This window comes from Carettochelys insculpta, chromosome 4, assembly GCF_033958435.1.
Source record: "Carettochelys insculpta isolate YL-2023 chromosome 4, ASM3395843v1, whole genome shotgun sequence".
NCBI classification, from domain to species: domain Eukaryota; kingdom Metazoa; phylum Chordata; order Testudines; family Carettochelyidae; genus Carettochelys; species Carettochelys insculpta.
In genome coordinates this window covers 51,546,434-51,565,608 of record NC_134140.1, presented here as the reverse complement: position 1 = coordinate 51,565,608, position 19,175 = coordinate 51,546,434, and the positions used below count along the sequence as shown (strand labels likewise).

The window sequence follows — 19,175 nt, the reverse complement described above, 5'->3', positions numbered from 1 at the left end:
CCCTTGAGGGGCCTTTCAAGGTTCTGGGGCTGGTTAGATTTTTTTTTTTTTTTTTAAATCTGTCATGCATGGTAGGTGGTAGGTTCTGCTGAGAGGGCAGGGGACTGGGCTTGATGACCTCTTGAGGTCCCCTCCAGTTCTATGAGATATGTATATCTCCATGTTTCCGCCCTTGGCCATTTACCAAAATCTTGGAGTGGCCCCACCCATCAAAAATTATTGCTCACCCCTGTCCTAGCTGATACTGTTATAGTAGACCCCAGCAATAAAAATAATACTATCTATAATTAGCATCCATCCTCTCCTCCACACCATAACTTGTTAAGTGTATTTTATGCAGTCTGCTGAATAAAAACAAGTATCTTGTTTGTTTTCAAATGTTTTCTTAATAATCTGATATTGATATAAGTGGATTCCCAAAACTAAATGCGTAACTCTCAGTGAAGTCAGTGAAGAGCTGTCTTTAAAATTTGTTGTTGCAATATGGACTTTTATTACATAGTTATTGATATAAAAATAAATTGTTTTATTAGTGTAAAGGAAGACAAAACTTCTGTGAACAAATGTGCTCATACTTCTGTTGTCTGCTTGGGGTTCTACTCTGAAGAAATTTACTACTGGCAGCAGATATGATCAGGTGGTTTCACTTGGAAGCATTTCCCCACTGGCTATACTTTTAAGAGAAACATTTTTCTTTCAGCTGGCTGCTGTGTTTCAGAAGTAGCTGTTTTGCTTTTAATTTCTACTTACAATAGTGTCGATAAATTTGGGATAAATTTATAACTTCTGGTTTCTGGGCCTCACTCTGCTCACTCTAAGTACTGGTGGTGGAAGGCAAAAGGAAGGAAAACCGTTCTGTCTCCTTTGCTGGTGTTTTCTCTCTCCTCCTCTCCTTTCCCCCTCCCCCCCACCCCCCCTCCATGTCATGAAAAATTCAAAGCTACAAGAGAGCTGGTATAGACTTCTGCATGATCTCCAGCAGCCCCCATTATTGGGGACGTGACACTGCTCTGAGTAATGAGTGGCTCCTTGGTTGTCTAGCTGTCTAATATAAGTTTCTGCTGGTACCTAGCGTTAAGGAAATGGGTCAGCAGCCTACCATTCCTAAGATTAGAGAACTGCAGTTCACTCCCTAGGCTTTCTTCTCTGTATGTGTTTTGATTATGCCAGGCAGAGTTTTGAAACTAGCCCCGGGGTTTTAAAGGTGATTTGCAGGAGGGGTGGATTTTGGGGGTTGGAGGGCAGGGGTAGTGTGTCCTCTGTTGCTGCTTTGTGTTGTATATAAAAGACTTGATTTTTTTTAAATAAGAGGTTTTTTTCTTGATTTTACTTGAGGACTACAAAGATTGTCCTCTGTTGGTGGTTTCAAGCATCACAGTGTTGAATCTTTAATAGAGATCTTTTCCCCATCTACTTGTAACACGCATTTATTAACTTTGTTCTTATCCAGCAACTTGCACATTGCTGCAACAAAGCAAGAGAGGAAAGGAGGAGGTGGTTATTGTTTGGGGCAAAGGTACACTTCACAGGCTTTGGCTTCTTTTTCCAGTTAGTAAGGAGCAGGGAGCTCATTGGCAGACCAAAGCTGCACACAGGAGATTGGGGGTTGTCACAGCCCATATAATGGGAGTTGCAGAGGAATTGCTAGATAGGGAGCATTATGAGGAGGAAGCTGGATGTGGCCCTGCACATCTCAGGTCACATATTGCAGTATGCATCCCAGCGTGGGTATGCTGATGTGCTAGATCTGCTTCAGCTGGTGCACTAAAAATGGGAGTGTTAGCCTGAAGTAGCAGGTTTGCAACTGCAGTTTAGACACATCCACAGACCTCTGCATTGTCTATGACTGCCCTGTATTTTTAATTGTTTCTCTGTTTGAAGGAAAACATTTTTACTTTTGTATTGTTTTTATGTTTAGATTTGATTCCCCTGTACCACTGGGATCGCCACTGCTTGGAACAGCTATTGAAGTCAGAGATGCCACTGGTTCTGCAGTTCTGGAAGGAGAGGGACAAGTTTTCATAGGTTATCTTTTATAAATTTATTAGTTGGTTAGGATATTTTTGAAACTAATGTTTTAATCTACATGCATTTTATTTTTTGAAGTACCACTGCCTGTATAACACAACTATAAAATACAAAAATCTGGTGTTTTCTCTCACAATACACTTTTTAAATTTTATACAGTATTTGAACAATTTACTGGGCTGGATGCTGATTTTTGAGGTAAAACCCTGCCAATGTTCTTTTAATGACTGTCAGAATTATTGTTTCATACATTTAGGTATAAATGTCTGAAGCCACTGCTTGTATCTTTTTGAGTTTAAAAATACCTTCATTAGTGCCATATGATCTTCGTTGTTAAAATAATTGATCTATTCTCCATAGACCCCCTGCACCAGCACAGTTGATGAAAGTAAATCCTCCTACAAACAGATGGGTGTCTGAGCCTGCTCAGGTAGAAATTGCCTAGGGAATAAAAACTGTATCACAACATTCAGAGAGGTGGTTCAAACTCTGTGATTATAACCTGAAACAGTGTGGGATAACTAGATGAACAGATATCACTTTGACATGGACCACATGCCTACAGGTTGCACCTCTCTTGTCTGGCACCCTCAGGAGCTGACCAGTGCTGGACAAGAGAATTTGCTGGACCATGAGAGGTCAATATTTTCTAGTACATTGCCAGCACTTTCTCTGTTTACTGGGCTCTTAAAAGATATTTAGGTGTAAATTAGAGCTAAATAACAGCACAGAATGCTGAGAGAGACAACTGATGGCTATAAGCAAACTTTACTGGGACCATGGGAAACTTGGCCGCACTCCTAATAAGAGGTAGTCTGGCTAACTAAAATCATGCTGGTTTACAGATGTTGCTGGATGAGAGAGTTCCAGATTAGAAGGGTTAAATCTGTAGTAATATAGGCCAATTTTGACATATCAGAGTAGCAATCAAGAAATTGTCATTTTACACACAAAACTGGTTGATTTTAAGTACGTGTTTTCTGCTTCCATCTAGCACAACAGAAATAGAAGTTATTTAACTGTATCAGATAAATTAATTGTAGGATGCAGTCCCACTGATACTTTTGCTTTCAGAAGTTTAGTTCCAATCATTAGTGCCTTTTATAGATGCCAAATGGTAACAGCTCTTTACCTGAGCTGTTATTTTAATACTTGTAATATTCTGAAATATGAAGTCATATAAGTTGTAATAATACTACATCTTCTTTGAGTGATTGCTCTTGTACATTCTAATAAGCGTGCATGATTGTCGGAGAATTTTTCCATTGGCATTACCCATCAGATCAGCTGTGGAGCCCTGCACCTGCCACCTTCAAGACATGGTATATAAGACACTGCTGACCCTTCCTTCCCCTTCAGTTCCTTCTTATTAGCGGTGATGGTCACAGGAACTTCTTAGCCTCTTGCTTTGCAAGCGCTTGGGTGCCCATTATTAATTTAGTTCTACAGCCTATGGTCTCTAGATATGGGACTTGTCCCATATCTGTTGTGTGTGGGCATATATTACACACTTTCATCTGTCGTGGTCAGGTCAGCTGCTGTATGCCTTGCCACTTGCCCCCCTCATATACAGGCGCCTGCTCAGAGTTTGGCAGGACAGAGCGTCCCTCATGTTGGTGGTACCAGTGTGGCCCAGGCAGCACTGGTTCACCAAGATCCTGACCCTGTCAGGGACAATCTGGTAAAGCTGCCTGTGTTCCTGGACCTGATCATGCAGAACTGCAGCATCTCATCTGATCTTGCATGTTTCATGCGTGCATACGCTTACTGGAATCAACGCAAACAACACATCCCAAAAAACAAGAGTTACAAAAGGTAGGTAACCATTTTTTCTTCTGCACAGGTGGCAAAGAACGAATCTGCTTCCTTGACAATGAAGTAACTGTCCCTTTGAACACAATGAGAGAAACAGGGGATTTTGTGAGAGTGAAAGATGCAGAGATGTTTTTCTTAGGACGGAAGGACAATCAGATTAAACGTCATGGCAAACGTCTTAATATTGAATGTGTACAGCAGGTAATATGAGGTGTAGTGCTGAGAGTTTATGGAATGTGGACTGTTATGGACAGAAAACTACAGTGACTCATTCATCAGCAAAAAAAGGGAAGAATTAATGTATTTGAATCAAACTTTGGGTGTAGATTTGTACAAAGGGTCAGCATCCCAAGAGTTCCCTTTGTTCTCGAGAATACTAACAGATGCTGAGTGCTCTTGAAAAATCTGGCTTTTGTTAAGTTTATTTTATGCAAATTAAATTACAAAACTGTATAGAGAATTTGACACCTGAAGAATTCTAACGTGCCATTGAAAAGGGTAATGTAGTAGCTTAGAGCGCTACAGTGGACATCAGGACTTCATGATTCTGTTTCTAGTTTAAGCAGCTGGGCAAGTCATATAACCCCTTAATCGCAGTTTGTCAATCTGTAAATATGCTTTATAACGTGTTCCTACCTCAGCCTGTTGCTATGAGGACTAATTAATGTTCCTAAGGCTACGTCTACACTAGCCCCAAACTTCAAAATGGCCACGCAAATGGCCATTTCGAAGTTTACTAATGAAGCGCTGAAATGCATATTCAGCGCTTCATTAGCATGCGGGCGGCCACGGCGCTTCGAAATTGATGCGGCTCGTCCCGACAGGGCTCCTTTTCGAAAGGACCCCGCCTACTTCTAAGTCCCCTTATTCCCATCTGCTCATGGGATGGGATGAATGAATATGCATTTCAGCGCTTCATTAGTAAATTTCGAAATGGCCATTTGCGTGGCCATTTCGAAGTTTGGGGCTAGTGTAGACACGGCGTAAAGCATTTAAGTCAGATAAAGTCAGATATCAGCAAAGAGTGAGGCAGATTAACAGATGTCAACAAAGGAGAGGAAGGGAAATGTAGGTTTTGGAAAAGGAGGATCAAACTAAGCTGTCTTACTAGCAGGAGCAATTCAGTTGCAATCGTTGGCATTACATCAGGCTGTGTTTGGCTACAGAAATCAATGAAGCAGAAAGATTAATCTTAATTAATACTGATGCTTGATAGTAATGATCTGTGACTCAGTGGACGTGACTCTGGAAACAGATCCTTCTGTAGAACTAGGATTGCCACTGTGTACTGAATGCACAAATAGCTCCTTACTGTCCCACAGTGCATAGCTTTTATGTCTAAATGTTGTGTATCTGGGGACAAAATGATGATTGTGGTTGAATCAAGGTGTACTTCAGTTGTTCTTGATTTTTCATGAGGTTATCAGAAGTATGTCTACAGAAAATGTTTTAAAATTTGTTTAGACTTGGTCCAATAAGACAAGGCATAAAAATACCCTGATACAAAATATTTAATAAGCAAAAAAAGTAGCTTCCTGATGGCCTGCCAGTGGAATGATTGTACTGAAGCTTTTCTTTAGGCTATGTCTAGATTGCAGGCTTCTGTCGGGAGCCCAGACATCTTCTGACAGAAGTCTGTCGTTCTGGGACTGCCAACATCCCAGTCATCCTTGTTCCACAAGGAGTGAGGGAGTTGTCAGCAGAGGGGGTTTTCCTGACATTTGGGCCCATGTGTGTGGAACAAATGTCAGTAAAGCCTCTCCCAACAAAATTGTCATCAAGAGATATGCAAATATGTTGCACAATTTGCGTATCTTTTGCTGATGGGTCTCTTCAATGCAAACATAGCCTTACTTACAAATTGTGCAATTTCTTTGCAGTCAGTTGAATAACATAAATGTAGGTGAAGGCAGAATTTGGCCTACTGAGTCCAGTAACTTAATTATTTCAGTTAGAACCATTTTTATCTGTCTAATCCAGAAGGTTCTGTATTGTGCCTTCAGTTTGCAGTGCATAAGTGCATCTGATGTTCAGTATCTGACTCATACACATAAAACGATATTCAAGACTGACATTTTATCTTGAATCTAACAGTAAACCTTTGGTCCAGCTAAAACAGTATATACTGTTAAATAGGCTAAGCTTTAACTTTCAAACTCTTTTTAAGAAGATTTGGATGACTCATGGGATAGATAAAATCCAATCCAGATAAGATAGCAAAAGTTGAGATTTTATTGGCATTCAGTGATGAAATGGTAGCACAGTCCTATTCTTAGAGAACAGGTGTTCCCATCGTAAAACTGGGATTACATTTGGCCCCTTTGTCAGCTGTCTTGCAGAAATGCTCGCTGTGGCATTAATATGGAGAGTTAATTGAGCTCCCACACCTATGTATGCCTCCTCCATGCCATTGCAGGGGCACAATGATGTGGATAATTCTGAAGTTTTCACTTCTGATAACACTGTAGGATTAAATACATTCATTCTTCGGTGCTATCATCCTAGGACTTTTCATGAGAGCTGAATACCTTTTTAAATAAAAAAACAACAAGGGGAATGGGGGACTTCATGTTGCTTCACAAATCATTGCAAGTGTCAAAATACAAACTTCACAACAGTTCTTTATCGATTGTGCTTTTAAATCCTGCACTTCAGCACAGGTTAAGGCTAATATTCTTGTGTTGCAGGCTGCTGAAGGTCTTTGTAATGTGGAATCCTGTGCAGTGACTTGGTATCAACAGGAAAAGTTAATCCTGTTTGTTGTACCTAAAGACAGTTTAGTAGGAGACACTCTTAAAGAACTCCAGAAACATCTCCCAACCCATGCAATTCCTGATGAACTTGTGCTGATTGAAAGTCTGCCTTTCACATCACATGGTAAATGAAATAATGTTTGACACATACTCTTCAGTGCACATGCTGTTGTGTGCCTTTCTGTTCTGTTTAGAAGCTGAATTTATTCTTTTCTTCTTTGCTGAAACTTGACTCCAGAACAATAGTAGCTGGTTCATGCACTTATTAATTTATTTTATTGCATTGTGCTTAATGTGACCCATGGTATTAAGACATCATCATAAGCTAGCACTGTGTTCTGCAGAAAATCTGACTGGTTCTCATTTGTTCTTCATTGTGTTCCTGAGTGGTCTTTAACACCCTTAGATATTCTGGAATAGTAATTAAGAGCACCGTACTATTGAAAATACATACACGTATTTGTTTGGCCTGACCTTGTTTCTGTTGAAGTCTTTGTTCGTTGCTTTCAGTTGGGACAACATGAGGCACTGTATGTGTGTGTGTCATATGATATATTTTCAAAAACTTGCTCTCTTTTACATGGGTGGAGTTGATGGCTGTTTTAAAAAAATGGGTGCAGTTTTGTTCACAAATAAGGAAGTCTGCAGTAAGACCTGGATGAACATGTGGGCCATAACTAGAATTTGAAAATACAAAGTCTAAAATGCCGTGAACAAATTTTTTGCTTTTTATTTGTACGAAGGCAAAATTGATGTTTCTGAACTGAACAAGATTTACAGTAACCATCTAAAATCCAGAAGGCATGAGAATAAACTGAGCGGAGCAGAGGAATTGTGGGAAAGATTGCAGAGTTTATGGAAGGTAGTATTTTAAGCTGCCTTTTATCATTGCCTGCGGATCATTATACATGTGTAAGGAATTAAACAGTTTTAATAAGTGTGACTAATGCAAGCAGCATATTTTTGCTGCACATGCATTACATACTATAGCTCCATCTGTTCATTTAATATTTAAATACAGTTTCTGTGTAACAGCCAGGAGGGAGCCATTTATTTTTTTTCTGTAAGGCAAAGTTGCAAACTGTAAGAGGCTAAGCTGTTAGTGTATGTTGGGTGGGTTACAGCCACATAGTCTTTCAGCAGTCTAAGTACTTCTTCCAATGCCAAGCAAGATATTCTCAAGAGGAGCCAGTCATTTGAATGTGGAGTTTCTAACACACAAGCAACTGTTACTAGTGTCCCCCCATATATATGCACACAAACACACTACTTTTATTAACTTCTATTTTCTTTTTTTTAAATAGGGGGAATATTGTCTTAATTGTCTCGTTGTATTCTCAAACCTGTGGTGGTGATATACATGTTTGTGGCAGCTGCATCACAGTAAAACAACAAATATCTTGGCCTTAAACTGTGCACTTCCTGTGTAACTCAGGAGTCGCTTACTACTGACGGAGCACAGCACCAGCTGTTGCACGTCACATGGCAGTGTTACTTCACTGGGCAGAAAGTGGAGAATTCTGTATTTTGTTTACCCTGCGAATGAAAACAGTGTTGTTCTGTGCTTCTGTTCATAAACCTCCTTCATGGGTGGGGCTCTCTGATAAAGGCACTAATGAGGGTCAGAGGTGACTACAGATTGTCCCCTTTCAGATACTTGCAGTGGGCAGTGCTGCATGACTATCTTAGTTGTCCAGGGAGATGGGACATAATGAGATCTTGGTGGACATATCCTAGGCCTCGATCTTCTGTGCTAGAAAACGGGGCTTCCTATAACAGGGTCTACTTCTAACAAGCAGAAGTGCAGCAGCAGGATGCTCACAGTATGCTACTTTTTTCTGTGCTGGGGGCGTCACACCTAGAATCCTCTGTGACGTTGCTGGAAGGGCTTAGAGCTTTTGTTCAGAACCAGATAGACAGGTTATGTTGTTATAACAGTAAAAAAGCCACAATGATTAGTCTCATGTGTCCCTAATAAAATTACATTGTAACAAGTGCATCAAGAATGGTGAATAAAATGCTTGTCAAAAGCAACAGTATTTGATCTGAGCAATAGAAACTCCTTCAAAGATTTATTAAAAATGCATTTCAGCTTAAAGTGACCTGAGATTATTTTTGTTTGTTTGGCTTTGGTTTTTTTTATTTATTTTTTTTTGTTAGTCTGCTTAATTCTTTGGCTGTGAAATGAACTGCAGAATCAGAATCAAGCATAACATTTGGTTAGCACCACTGAGATTGACACTTCCCCCACAGCTTGATCAGCCAGCATTTCTCAAAGAGCACCAAAAAGAGCAAATATAATTTTGCCAGGTGTTGATGCTTTTAGTCTCTGTTGATTTCAGTAGGCATCTGAGACACCTGGCAGGTTTAGGCCCTAGCTCTCTGGAGTATGGGGACATTGTTTTAATGTTCTTCTTTACAATTCTGTTCTCTGCTTCTTCTCTAGTCTCTCCTGAGTCTTCCAGATGATTTACCCAGCATTTCTAAAGATTCGCTGTTTCTGCACAGTGGTGGAGACTCCCTGAAGTCACTACGGTTTCACAGTGAGATTGAGAATTTGGCAGGCAGGGCAGTCCCTGGGCTCCTGGAAGTTATTCTCAACAGCTCCATTGCTGAGGTTTACAACCATGTTCTTAAAGCTGTATTCCCAAAGGAGGACCAAAGCAATCCTAACACTGTGAAACGAAAACTGAATGAGAGCAGGGTAGAAGAATTCCATGGAGAACATACACAGCCAAAATCTAGAAGGTACTTGAATGCTGCTGAAGGATTGATTGCATTTATTGCACTAAACCGAGGAAGTCGGGTGTTGTCAATGTCTTGTCCTGAGTCTCTTATGAATCCATATAATGTGGGACAAGGAGGAACAGAAGTAAGACAAAAAGCATCTTATTCATCTGTTGTAACTTCTGATACAATGAAATATGAAGTAAGAGAAAACAAATCTGGAAAGAGCAGAAGCACTCAAGAAATTGCAAGCAGGACAAATCATACAGGTACTCATTCTCTAGAACAAACTCCTTCAAAAGACACTATCTTAAAAATGTCTGAGAAGCTGATATTGCATATTGATGTAAGATGGAAGTCAAATATGGGGAAATGTGTAGATGCCTCACCATTGGTTGTAATACCAGCCCCAGATGATTTAGCTGCAACTGTGTATATTGGGTCTCATTCTCATGCTATGCAAGCAATTGATTTATACTCAGGAAAAATCAAGTGGGAGAGAATCCTTGGAGACCGGATTGAGTCCTCTGCATGTGTATCCAAATGTGGAAACTTCATTATTGTTGGTATGTATTTTAAATGTTTCTCTCCCCCCTTGCCCCCCGCCATTTTAAATTGTACATTGCACATCAGCTTATTCAGTGTCAAGCAACATGTAGCTGCCATCTCTGCTTCTATTAACCCTTGTTTTGTATCTGTCTATAATTAATCTCCAGTAGATGGGAACGAAAAGGGAGAGCAATCTCTGTGGTAGCTGGGTTGTTTAAAGGGTGGTGAGTTTCAGTCCACCTGTGACAAGTGTAGCTTATCGCCCCAGGTGAGAAAGATGAGTAATAGTGAGGTCACATAACAGATGGGTTAGCTGGCTGAATCACGCTTAAGATACATGAGCAAGAGGCCTAAAGAGAAAGTGAATCTTTGTAGATTCCTTGGGTCAAAAGAAGGCTCCTCCAGCGTCCTGAGTCCGTGTAGGGGAAGGAGGCCTGTCTGCTGATTTCTTCCAATCTAAAAAGGAATAATATTGAGAAAGGGAGCCACCGCTGAAGGTAAGCTGATCAAAGGCCACAACTGACTGGAGTAAGCAGAACTCCAAGGTTGGTCCTCTCTTAGGAGATGGAAGATTTTGGAGATCTAGAGGTATACATACTCTAGTGGGAGGATGTGGGCTCACCTTTAGACTGGGTAGAAGAGGCTGTTTGTGTTTGAACTCAGGAAGAAATTTTAAGGAGAGGGCAGACATTCAGGAAGAGGGCTAGCTCCATCTTTAAATTTGGGTGAAGGCTGTGTAGGTTTGAATTCTATTTTATCATAGGGCTGGAAGGGACCTCAGGAGGTCATCTAGTCCAGCCCCCTGCTTCAAGCATGATTAACCCCCACTAAGTCATCGCAGCCAGGACCTTATCAAGACAGGACTTAAAAACCTCGAGGGATGGAGAATCCACCACCTCTTTAGGCAACGCATTCCAATGCTTCACCACCCTCCTGGTGAAGTAGTTTTTCCTAATACCTAACCTACACCTTTCCCTCTTCAACTTCAGACCATTACTCCTTGTTCTGCCATCTGACACCACTGACAACAGTTTTTCACCCTCCTTTTTAGAGCTCCCCTTCAGTGAGTTGAAGGCTGCTATTAAATCACCCCAAGTCATCTTTTTTGTAAACTAAACAAGCCCAAATCCCTCAGCATATCCTCTTAGGTCTTGTGCTCCAGCCCCTTAATCATTTTTGTTGCCCTCCACTGAACCTGCTTCAGCACATCCACATCCTTTTTATACTGGGGGGCCCAAAACTGGACACAGTATTCCAGATGTGGTCTCACCAGTGCCAAATAGAGGGGAACAACTTCTTCTCTAGAGCTGCTCAAAATGCTCTTCTTAGTTCACCCTAGTATGCCGTTAGCCTTCTTGGCTACAAGGGCACATTGTTGACTCATATCCAGTCTTTCATCCACCATAGCCCCTAGGTCCCTTTCCAGCATATTGCTGCTGAGCCAGTTGGTCCCCAGCCTATAACAGTGCTTGAAATTATTCTGTCCCAGATGCAGGACTCTACACTTCTTGTTGAACTGCATCAGATTTCTTTTGGACGAGTCCTCCAATTTATCCAGGTCACTCTGGATTCTCTCTCTACCCTCCAGCGTATCTACCTCTCCCCCTAGTTTTGTCTCATCGGCAAACTTGCTGAGGGTGCAATTCAGTCCCTCATCCTGGTCATTAATAAAGATGTTGAACAGCACCGGCCCCACAACCTAGCCTTGCGGCACTCTGCTTGAAACTAGCCACCATCCAGATATTGAGCCATTAACTACTACACATTGGGCCCGACCATCAAGACAGCTTTCTATCCATCTTATAGTCCAAGGATCCAATCCATATTTCCTTAACTTATGGGCAAGAATGTTGTGGGAGACCGTATCAAAAGCTTTGCTGAAGTCAAGGTATATCACATCTACTGACTTCCCCATGTCCACAGAGCCTCTTACCTCATCATAGAAGCTAACCAGATTGGTCAGGCAGGACTTGCCCCTGGTGAATACGTTGGCTACTTTTGATCACTTTCCCCTCTTCCAGGTGCTCCAAAATGGATTCCTTGAGAAAACCCTTCATTATTTTCCCAGGGACTGAGGTACGGCTGACTGATCTATAGTTCCCTGGTTTGTCCTCCTTTCCTTTTTTAAAGATGGGCAATACATTTGCCTTTTTCCAGTCATCTGGGATCTCTCCCGATCTCCAAGAGTCTTCAAAGATAATGGCCAAAGGTTCAGCAATGACATCTGTCAGTTCCCTCAGCACCCTGGGGTGCGTTAAATTCAAACCCATGGATTTGTGTACACCTAGTTTTTCTAGATCGTTCAGAACTTGTTCCTTCCCTAGAGATGGCTGCCCTCCACCTTCCCATACTGCATTTTCTAGGACTGTCTTGTGGGAGCTGACTTTGTCCATGAAGACTGAGGCGAAAAAAGCATAGAGTACGTCAGCTTTTCCTACATCATCTGTCACTAGCTTACCCACACCTTCTCTGATAACCCGTTTATTGTTAACATGCCTGTAGAAACCCTTCTTGTTACTCTTCACATCCCTTGCCAGCTGCAGTTCCAATTGTGCTTTTTGCTTTCCTGATTACTCCCCGGCATTCTCTAGCCATATATTTATACTCCTCCTTAGTCAGCTGTCCATGTTTCCATTTCTTCTATGCATCCTTTTTGAGTTTAAGCTGGCTAAGAATTTCCCTGTTAAGCCAAGCTGGTTGCCTACCATGTTTGCATTTCTTACTATGCAGTGGGATGGTTTGTTCCTGTGCCTTCAGTAAAACTTCTTTAAAATACTGCCAGTTCTCTTGAACTCTTTTCCCCTTCATCTTCATTTCCCAAGGGATCCTGCTCATCAGTTCTCTCGGGGAGTTGAAGTCTGCTCTTTTGAAATCAAGGTTCTGTATGTTACTGCTCACCCTTAGTCCTTTTGTCCAGATCCTGAAATCTACGATCTCATGGCCGCTGCAGCCCAGTTTTCCACCAGCTTCTATTTCTCCTTCTAGTTCTTCCCTGTTTGTGAGCAGCAGGTCAAGTTGCACACTGCCCCTGGTTGGTTCCTTCAGCACTTGTACAAGAAGTGATCCCCAACGTTCTCCAAAAGCTTCCTGGATTGTCTGTGTGCTGCTGTATTGGTCTCCTAACAAATGTCCGGATGGTTAAAGAATGGCTGTATGGCATTTTGAGTGGCTGTATGCAAGACTTAATAAATTGGATCATGTGAAGAGAATATCTGAACAGTCTGGACTTTTTAAGGACTCCTAAACAGCCACACAAGATCCTGAGCAGGTGTGCAGAAGGCAGTAATCTTATCACAATAAAAGTCACATAAGGGCAACTTATTTAAAGTATTGCAATTGGGTTGAAGTGCTGTGCCCCAATTGATCTAGTCTTCGTAACTGAACTGTACTAGTACATTGATAATCAATAGGTACAACTTCCTTTTGATGAATTAGTTAGAACATGATCATTGTTGAACTGCTTATAAAAGTATGGGATAAGTTTTCAAAATTTCTTTAAGCTTTAAAAATTAAGAGGTGGAATTTAGTGTGTGATACCTCAATAATTAAATCTAATGGAAAATCTTTATTAAAAAAAGAAAAAAGCTTTTGGGGGATAGTTTGCATAAAGTCATTTGTACAAGATATTGGCAAATGTACTTTCCACTCCATTGATGTATGCTGTGTAACTTTTTAAAGCAGTTTGTTACTGGCACGTGCAAGTGGCTATAATTACCTCATATAGGATTAATATGTAGAGTACCTGCTCAGATGAAAAGAAAGGAATTAAATATTTCTTAATGTTATCTTTTTTATGTATATATGTCTAAAGTGCTAAATGGATCTCAGCTTGGATCCCTTGATTTTTGGCTTGACGTACAGCAAGGGCAACCAAACTTTTGGCTGATGTTTTGATTGCTTTTCAGACTGCAGGTAACAAAATTGTGTCGATGTTGTGGTATGGCCTAACACGGTGATGGACATCCAAGACTAGTGAGTGGGTTGCATGAGTGGCCCTCCTTTGACACAGTGGGCCATTGAGATTCCACCTGCAACCTGCGCACCTCTTTTCCCCATGCTTTTTGTGCACTCAGGCCTTGCATGTCCTACTCCTTCCCAGCTCTTTCAGAGTAGCATGAATGCGCTGATTCATGCTCTTTGCCTGCTCCTCCCCCTCTCTCCCAGAGCCCCACGAATCAGGAAGGAGTCAGATCAATGGGTTCATGGCACTCTGAAAGTGCTTGGAGGGAAGGGAAGGAGTAGGAAACGTGGTTCTCCAGTGCCTCTGTGTGTGTGATAGGCAGATAGGGGAGGGAGGCTGACAGGTGCGCAGGCTGTAGGTGGAACCTTAGTGGGCTCCATGCAGGCTACAGGTTGACCACCATTGCCCTAACTAGGGCTTGGATTTTATTAAACAAGTTTTATACATTCCATTTGTACACTTGAGTGTCTTTATTGCCAGATGGTGGTGTAGCCATGTTTGTTCCATGATTTTATACAAAGAGCCTGTGAGTGCAGTTATATTTTTTTTAATGTACCAACTTCGCTTAGTGGGAGAAAAAAGCTTTGTTTATTGCCAGAAACATAAACAAGAATAAAAATAATTTCATTAATATGCACAAACTTTACACTTCCCTTGTCCATATCCAGTAGCTTACCCTCTTAGCCAACAAATTTCACAGTAATAATGAGACAAAAATAGGCACAGTTTGAAACATAACTCAGAAACAGAGAATTGAGCAGTTAATGTGAAATGCATTTGTGAGGTTTTATTGTCAGTAAGAAGCTTGAATGCAGAAAGTGCTGGGAAATATGCTTGGAGGGGACAGGGACTCAAAAGCTATATTTTAATCAGCAAAGGCTCAGTTAAAAGGCTAATCCAAATGCCATTATCTGTTCTCCCCACCCGCACTGTATTTTATTTTATGCAGGCTGCTATAATGGCTTAGTGTACGTACTCAGAAGCCATAATGGGGAAGTGCACTATATATTTACCACTGAAGATGCTGTGAAAAGCTCTGCAGTTGTTCATCCTTCAACTGGACTAGTCTACATTGGATCACATGACCAGCATTTATACGCTTTGGATATTTATGTGAGTCATCCCGATTAACTTTATGTATGTCAAAAGTAAAACATCTGACCACGAACTATGTCCATAGAAGCACCAGCTCAAGCTCCATCAGTGTTCGCAGCCTTGAGAGACCAAATGTAGACAGCCTGCCAGCTGCCTTCATTGAAGCCTTGAGTTAATTAGGCTTGAAGTAGAGCTGAATGACCATGATTAATAGTGCTGTTTGCAACCTGTCACCTCCCTACATTACACTCCAAGCACTGCCAGTGCCAGGTCAGAATTATATGGCAAATTATCTTCTATCACTGGTGTGGAATGGGGTGGTTAGGACAAATCTACAATGTGCACACCCAGCTCTGGAACTTGTAGTAGCTCCCCCTTTTGGTGTTGTGGAAACTGTGAATCTCTTCCCTTCCTCCAGAAAATGAGGTGGAAGGCTATTAAGTATTTTGTTAACTGCGTTTCCAGTATTTAGCTCTATGAAAGCAAAAAACTGACCAGAACAGAATGGGTCTCTTTGAATTACAGTGAATTACTGCCTTCACCTAATAACTTCAATAAAGGCTGTGTTATCCAGCACTCAGATAACCGACACACTCTGTTAAACAGCACTCGGGACGGTTTGCTGGAGGACCAGCTGGGCTGCTGGGGCTAACCAGGAAATCTCAGCTAACCAGATAATTTGATTATCGTGCAACCCTGTTCCCCAGAGATGCCAGATAATCAAGCTTCTACTATAGCATTTTCCAAGTAAATTAGCTGTCGATAAAACTCTGACATTTGGATCCTTGCAAAAAATATCATGAAGTTCCTGGGTTTTTTCCCAGTTACCAGGTTCTGTAGTTTTTAATGTACGTTTTTCTTGGATTGACAGAAAAAGGAGCGTGTCTGGAGGGAGCACTGTGAAGGTGGAGCTGTGTTTTCATCTCCTTATCTGAGCATCTTGCCAGATCACTTGTATGTTGCTACACTAGGAGGACTGTTATTGGCTGTAAATCCAGTATGTACCTACCTTGCTATCTCTGGGCCAGATCCTGATTACTTATTCAGCCAAAACATACTCTGAATTAAGTACACATTTTGCTTCAGTAAGGATTGCAAAGTCATGCTTTCTATTAGCAGTCATTTTCATTCAGCATTCTCACTTCACTTCAACAGAGAGCAGTATTGTGATTTTGCATATGGGGAACCTGAGATGCAGAGGGATGAAGACTTAGATTCACAAAAAGATTCTGAATCTCCTGACTCACAGGTGCTCTGTCTCCCAGTGGGATTTTTCAGCCTCAAGTTAGTTGCCCATATTCCCTGTACAATTTGCGGGGCAAGTTAGGTGCCTAAGAAATAGATTAATGGAAACTAGCATGTACAGCAGGCAGCTGCCAAAATTAGCCAATAGGAGACACTGATGAGGAGGGGGGCGTGTCCTGAACACTGCCTTTCCAGGGTGTCTGTCTCTGCTCAGGATTCTCCGCCATGAACCTTCTTCTGGAATTAGTTGCCTAAACTAAGTCATCTTTTCCATGTGAAGAGCGACAGAGGGAAGGACTGTGATGGGGTTTTGGGGTCCCCATGCACTGCACCCCATCCGCAGGCCGGAGTGACTTTTACTTGCCAGGTAGAACAGGAAGTTTATTAGGCGACAGAGGCCCAGTTTCTTACAGAAGAGTTAGTGCAGCAGTTAGAGACAGTTATTTCAACCCGTCCTGGGGAGAGGAGCCTGAGAGGTGCCCCTCTGGGGTGTAGCTTCCCCCCTCGCCAGGCTGGCTGCCTTCCAGCTTCCTCTTCCCTCCAGCTTCTAACTACCGCCCCCAGAATCAAACCCAGCTTGGCTCCTCCCTCCTCTTTGTTCAGGGCAGAGGTGTTACCTGCCAGCCTAGGTTATAGCCCCAGGGTCATCCTTAGCCGCTGAGACCTGCTTTGCTTGTTTTACACACATCCAGCCTGAGTCTCACACATACACTCCCCCCACTCCATCACAAGGACACAAACACCCCCTCCACAATATACAGTGGCAGAGTGGTCACTCACCTGAGATATTGTGGAGACAGATGCAGATCCCTGTTTTGCCCGAGTTGGAGTAGGACTTGAATCCACAGCCCAGATGAGTGCCCTAACCGCTGGACTCTTGAGTAGTCTGAGCTCTGTCTCAATTTCTCATACTGAAGATGTTCCATTTTATGTAAATAAATAAATATTCATCAGGATAGAGAGGAGCAAGAGAATGACTCTAAAAGATACTCACTTGACATATTAGGAGAGTCATGTTCAAGTCATTGTTCCGAATCAGGCCAAAGAAAGTACAGTTTTGAAGTGGGTGTTGCATCCCCTTATAGCTTTCCCCAGTAAAACGTCCTGATTTGCTAGATCTTGGTTGTGTTTGTGCAAGTTAGGCATGTTCTCAGAAACACTTAATTTGATTATCTCACTGGTACTTATTGATTCAAGGAGCTTGTTAGCTGTGGGGCAGCATCAGGATTTAGGTAGCTTTTTGTGTTGCCTACTGGCAGAAACTTGGGTGCATAAAGGAATATATGGTAGCTGAGCAGCCATTTTGTGGATGTCATTGGTTCCTAAATATTGGACTTGGACAGCTAAAGACCAAGTTAGGTGTTGAAGTGTATCTTTGTGAATTTGGCCCAAAGATACTTGCTGAGGGCCATGTGATGAGTGAAAGGCAAAAACTGGAATGGAAATGCTGGGGATTAGTTTCTCCTTTATTCTTTCCAGCCTTCAAGAGATTTTGCAGATTTATTTCTTTAGCTAGGGAGACAAAACCTAGCAGGCACGGTCTCACAATTCCCCAGTTCAGAAACACCGATTTAGTGGACATGGCAACAGATGGGAAGTCAGGAAACTTGATTCTTTGCCTTTCCACCACTCCATGGCTACGTCTACACATGTATGCTACATCAAAATAGCTTATTTCGATGAATAACGTCTACACGTCCTCCAGGGCTGGTGCCATCGACGTTCAACGTCGACGTTGGGCAGCACCACATCGAAGTAGGCGCTGCAAGGGAACGTCTACACGCCAAAGTAGCACACATCGAAATAAGGGTGCCAGGAACAGCTGCAGACAGGGTCACAGGGCGGACTAGCACTTCCAGGGCAACAGCTAGCCGCTCCCTTAAAGGGCCCCTCCCAGACACACTCAGCCTGCACAGCACATGGTCTGCAGAGCCATAGGCACGCACACCTCAGGCGACGTAGTGATGGACCCCCAGCAGCAGCAGCCAGAGGTCCACCCAGCCGCCCCTGTAAGAGCAGTGCTCGCCCTGCTCGATGCCATGCAGGAGGCAGCTGATCACATCCTAGCCACAGAGGAGGAGCTGCCTGCAGGGGAGGAGGAAGCAAGCCTAAACCCTGCACCCACCCCCCCCTGCCGCCGGCTGTGGAGCTACCCTACGAGCACCGACTGGTGGGAGCGGCTGGTGCTCGGAGAGTGGGACGATGACCACTGGCTCCAGAACTTTCAGATGAGCTGGCAGACATTTCTGGAGCTATGCCAGTGGCTCACCCCCCGCACTGAGGCACCAGGACACCGCCATGCGGCGTACCCTCAGTGTGGAGAAGCGGGTCGGCATCGCTGTCTGGAAGCTGGCCACTCCAGACAGCTACCGATCCGTGGGCCAGCAGTTTGGCGTCGGCAAGGCCACCGTTGAGGCTGTCCTCATGGAGGTAAGAGGACCCACGGAGGCGGGGCGAGGGAGCCTGGGGCGGGGGGAAGGGAGGGGAGCCCTGGCAAGGGAGGGCCACACAAACCCTGCACACCCCTCATTGGTGGTCTCCCATGTGCTTCCCCTGCAGGTCGTCCGTGCCATCAACGCCCTGCTCCTCCACAGGCTCAGACCCGGATGCCACCATCGTGGGTTTGCCACCTTGGGCTTCTCCAGTTGCTTCGGGGCTCTGGATGGGACCCACATCCCCATTCGTGCCCTGGAGCACAGTGGAGGACGCTACTTAAAACAGGAAGGGCTACCACTCAGTGGTCCTCCAGGCCTTGGTGGACAGCCGGGGCCGCTTCCTGGACATATATGTGGGCTGGCCTGGCAGCACCCACGACGCCCGGGTATTCCGGAATTTGGGCCTGTGCCGCCGGCTGGAGGTGGGGACCTACATCCGCCAGCGGGAGATCCCTGTGGGGGATACCACCATGCCCCTCTGCGTCATCGCAGATGCGGCATACCTCCTCCGGCCCTGGCTCATGCACCCTTACATGAGCGCTTCAACATGCGCCTGAACCACGCGCA

General features: G+C 43.3%; 1 protein-coding gene across 15 annotated transcripts in view; it reads left to right on the top strand.

Annotated features, from left to right (window-relative positions):
- The window catches only part of AASDH (aminoadipate-semialdehyde dehydrogenase), a 67,078-nt gene that overhangs the window by 20,070 nt on the left and 27,833 nt on the right, over positions 1-19,175 (top strand). For 5 of the 15 annotated variants that reach the window (XM_074992820.1, XM_074992810.1, XM_074992809.1 and 2 more), the window contains 7 exons: positions 1,919-2,025; positions 3,872-4,044; positions 6,531-6,720; positions 7,340-7,458; positions 9,043-9,889; positions 14,783-14,946; positions 15,800-15,925. In XM_074992820.1, coding sequence (XP_074848921.1) covers positions 1,919-2,025; positions 3,872-4,044; positions 6,531-6,720; positions 7,340-7,458; positions 9,043-9,889; positions 14,783-14,946; positions 15,800-15,925 — 1,726 coding nt within the window. Of the gene's footprint in view, positions 1-1,918; positions 2,026-3,871; positions 4,045-6,530; positions 6,721-7,339; positions 7,459-9,042; positions 9,890-10,247; positions 10,370-13,777; positions 13,845-14,782; positions 14,947-15,799; positions 15,926-19,175 lie in introns of those variants that run through there. The other 10 variants (XM_074992818.1, XM_074992817.1, XM_074992821.1 and 7 more) reach the window with 7 other exon arrangements.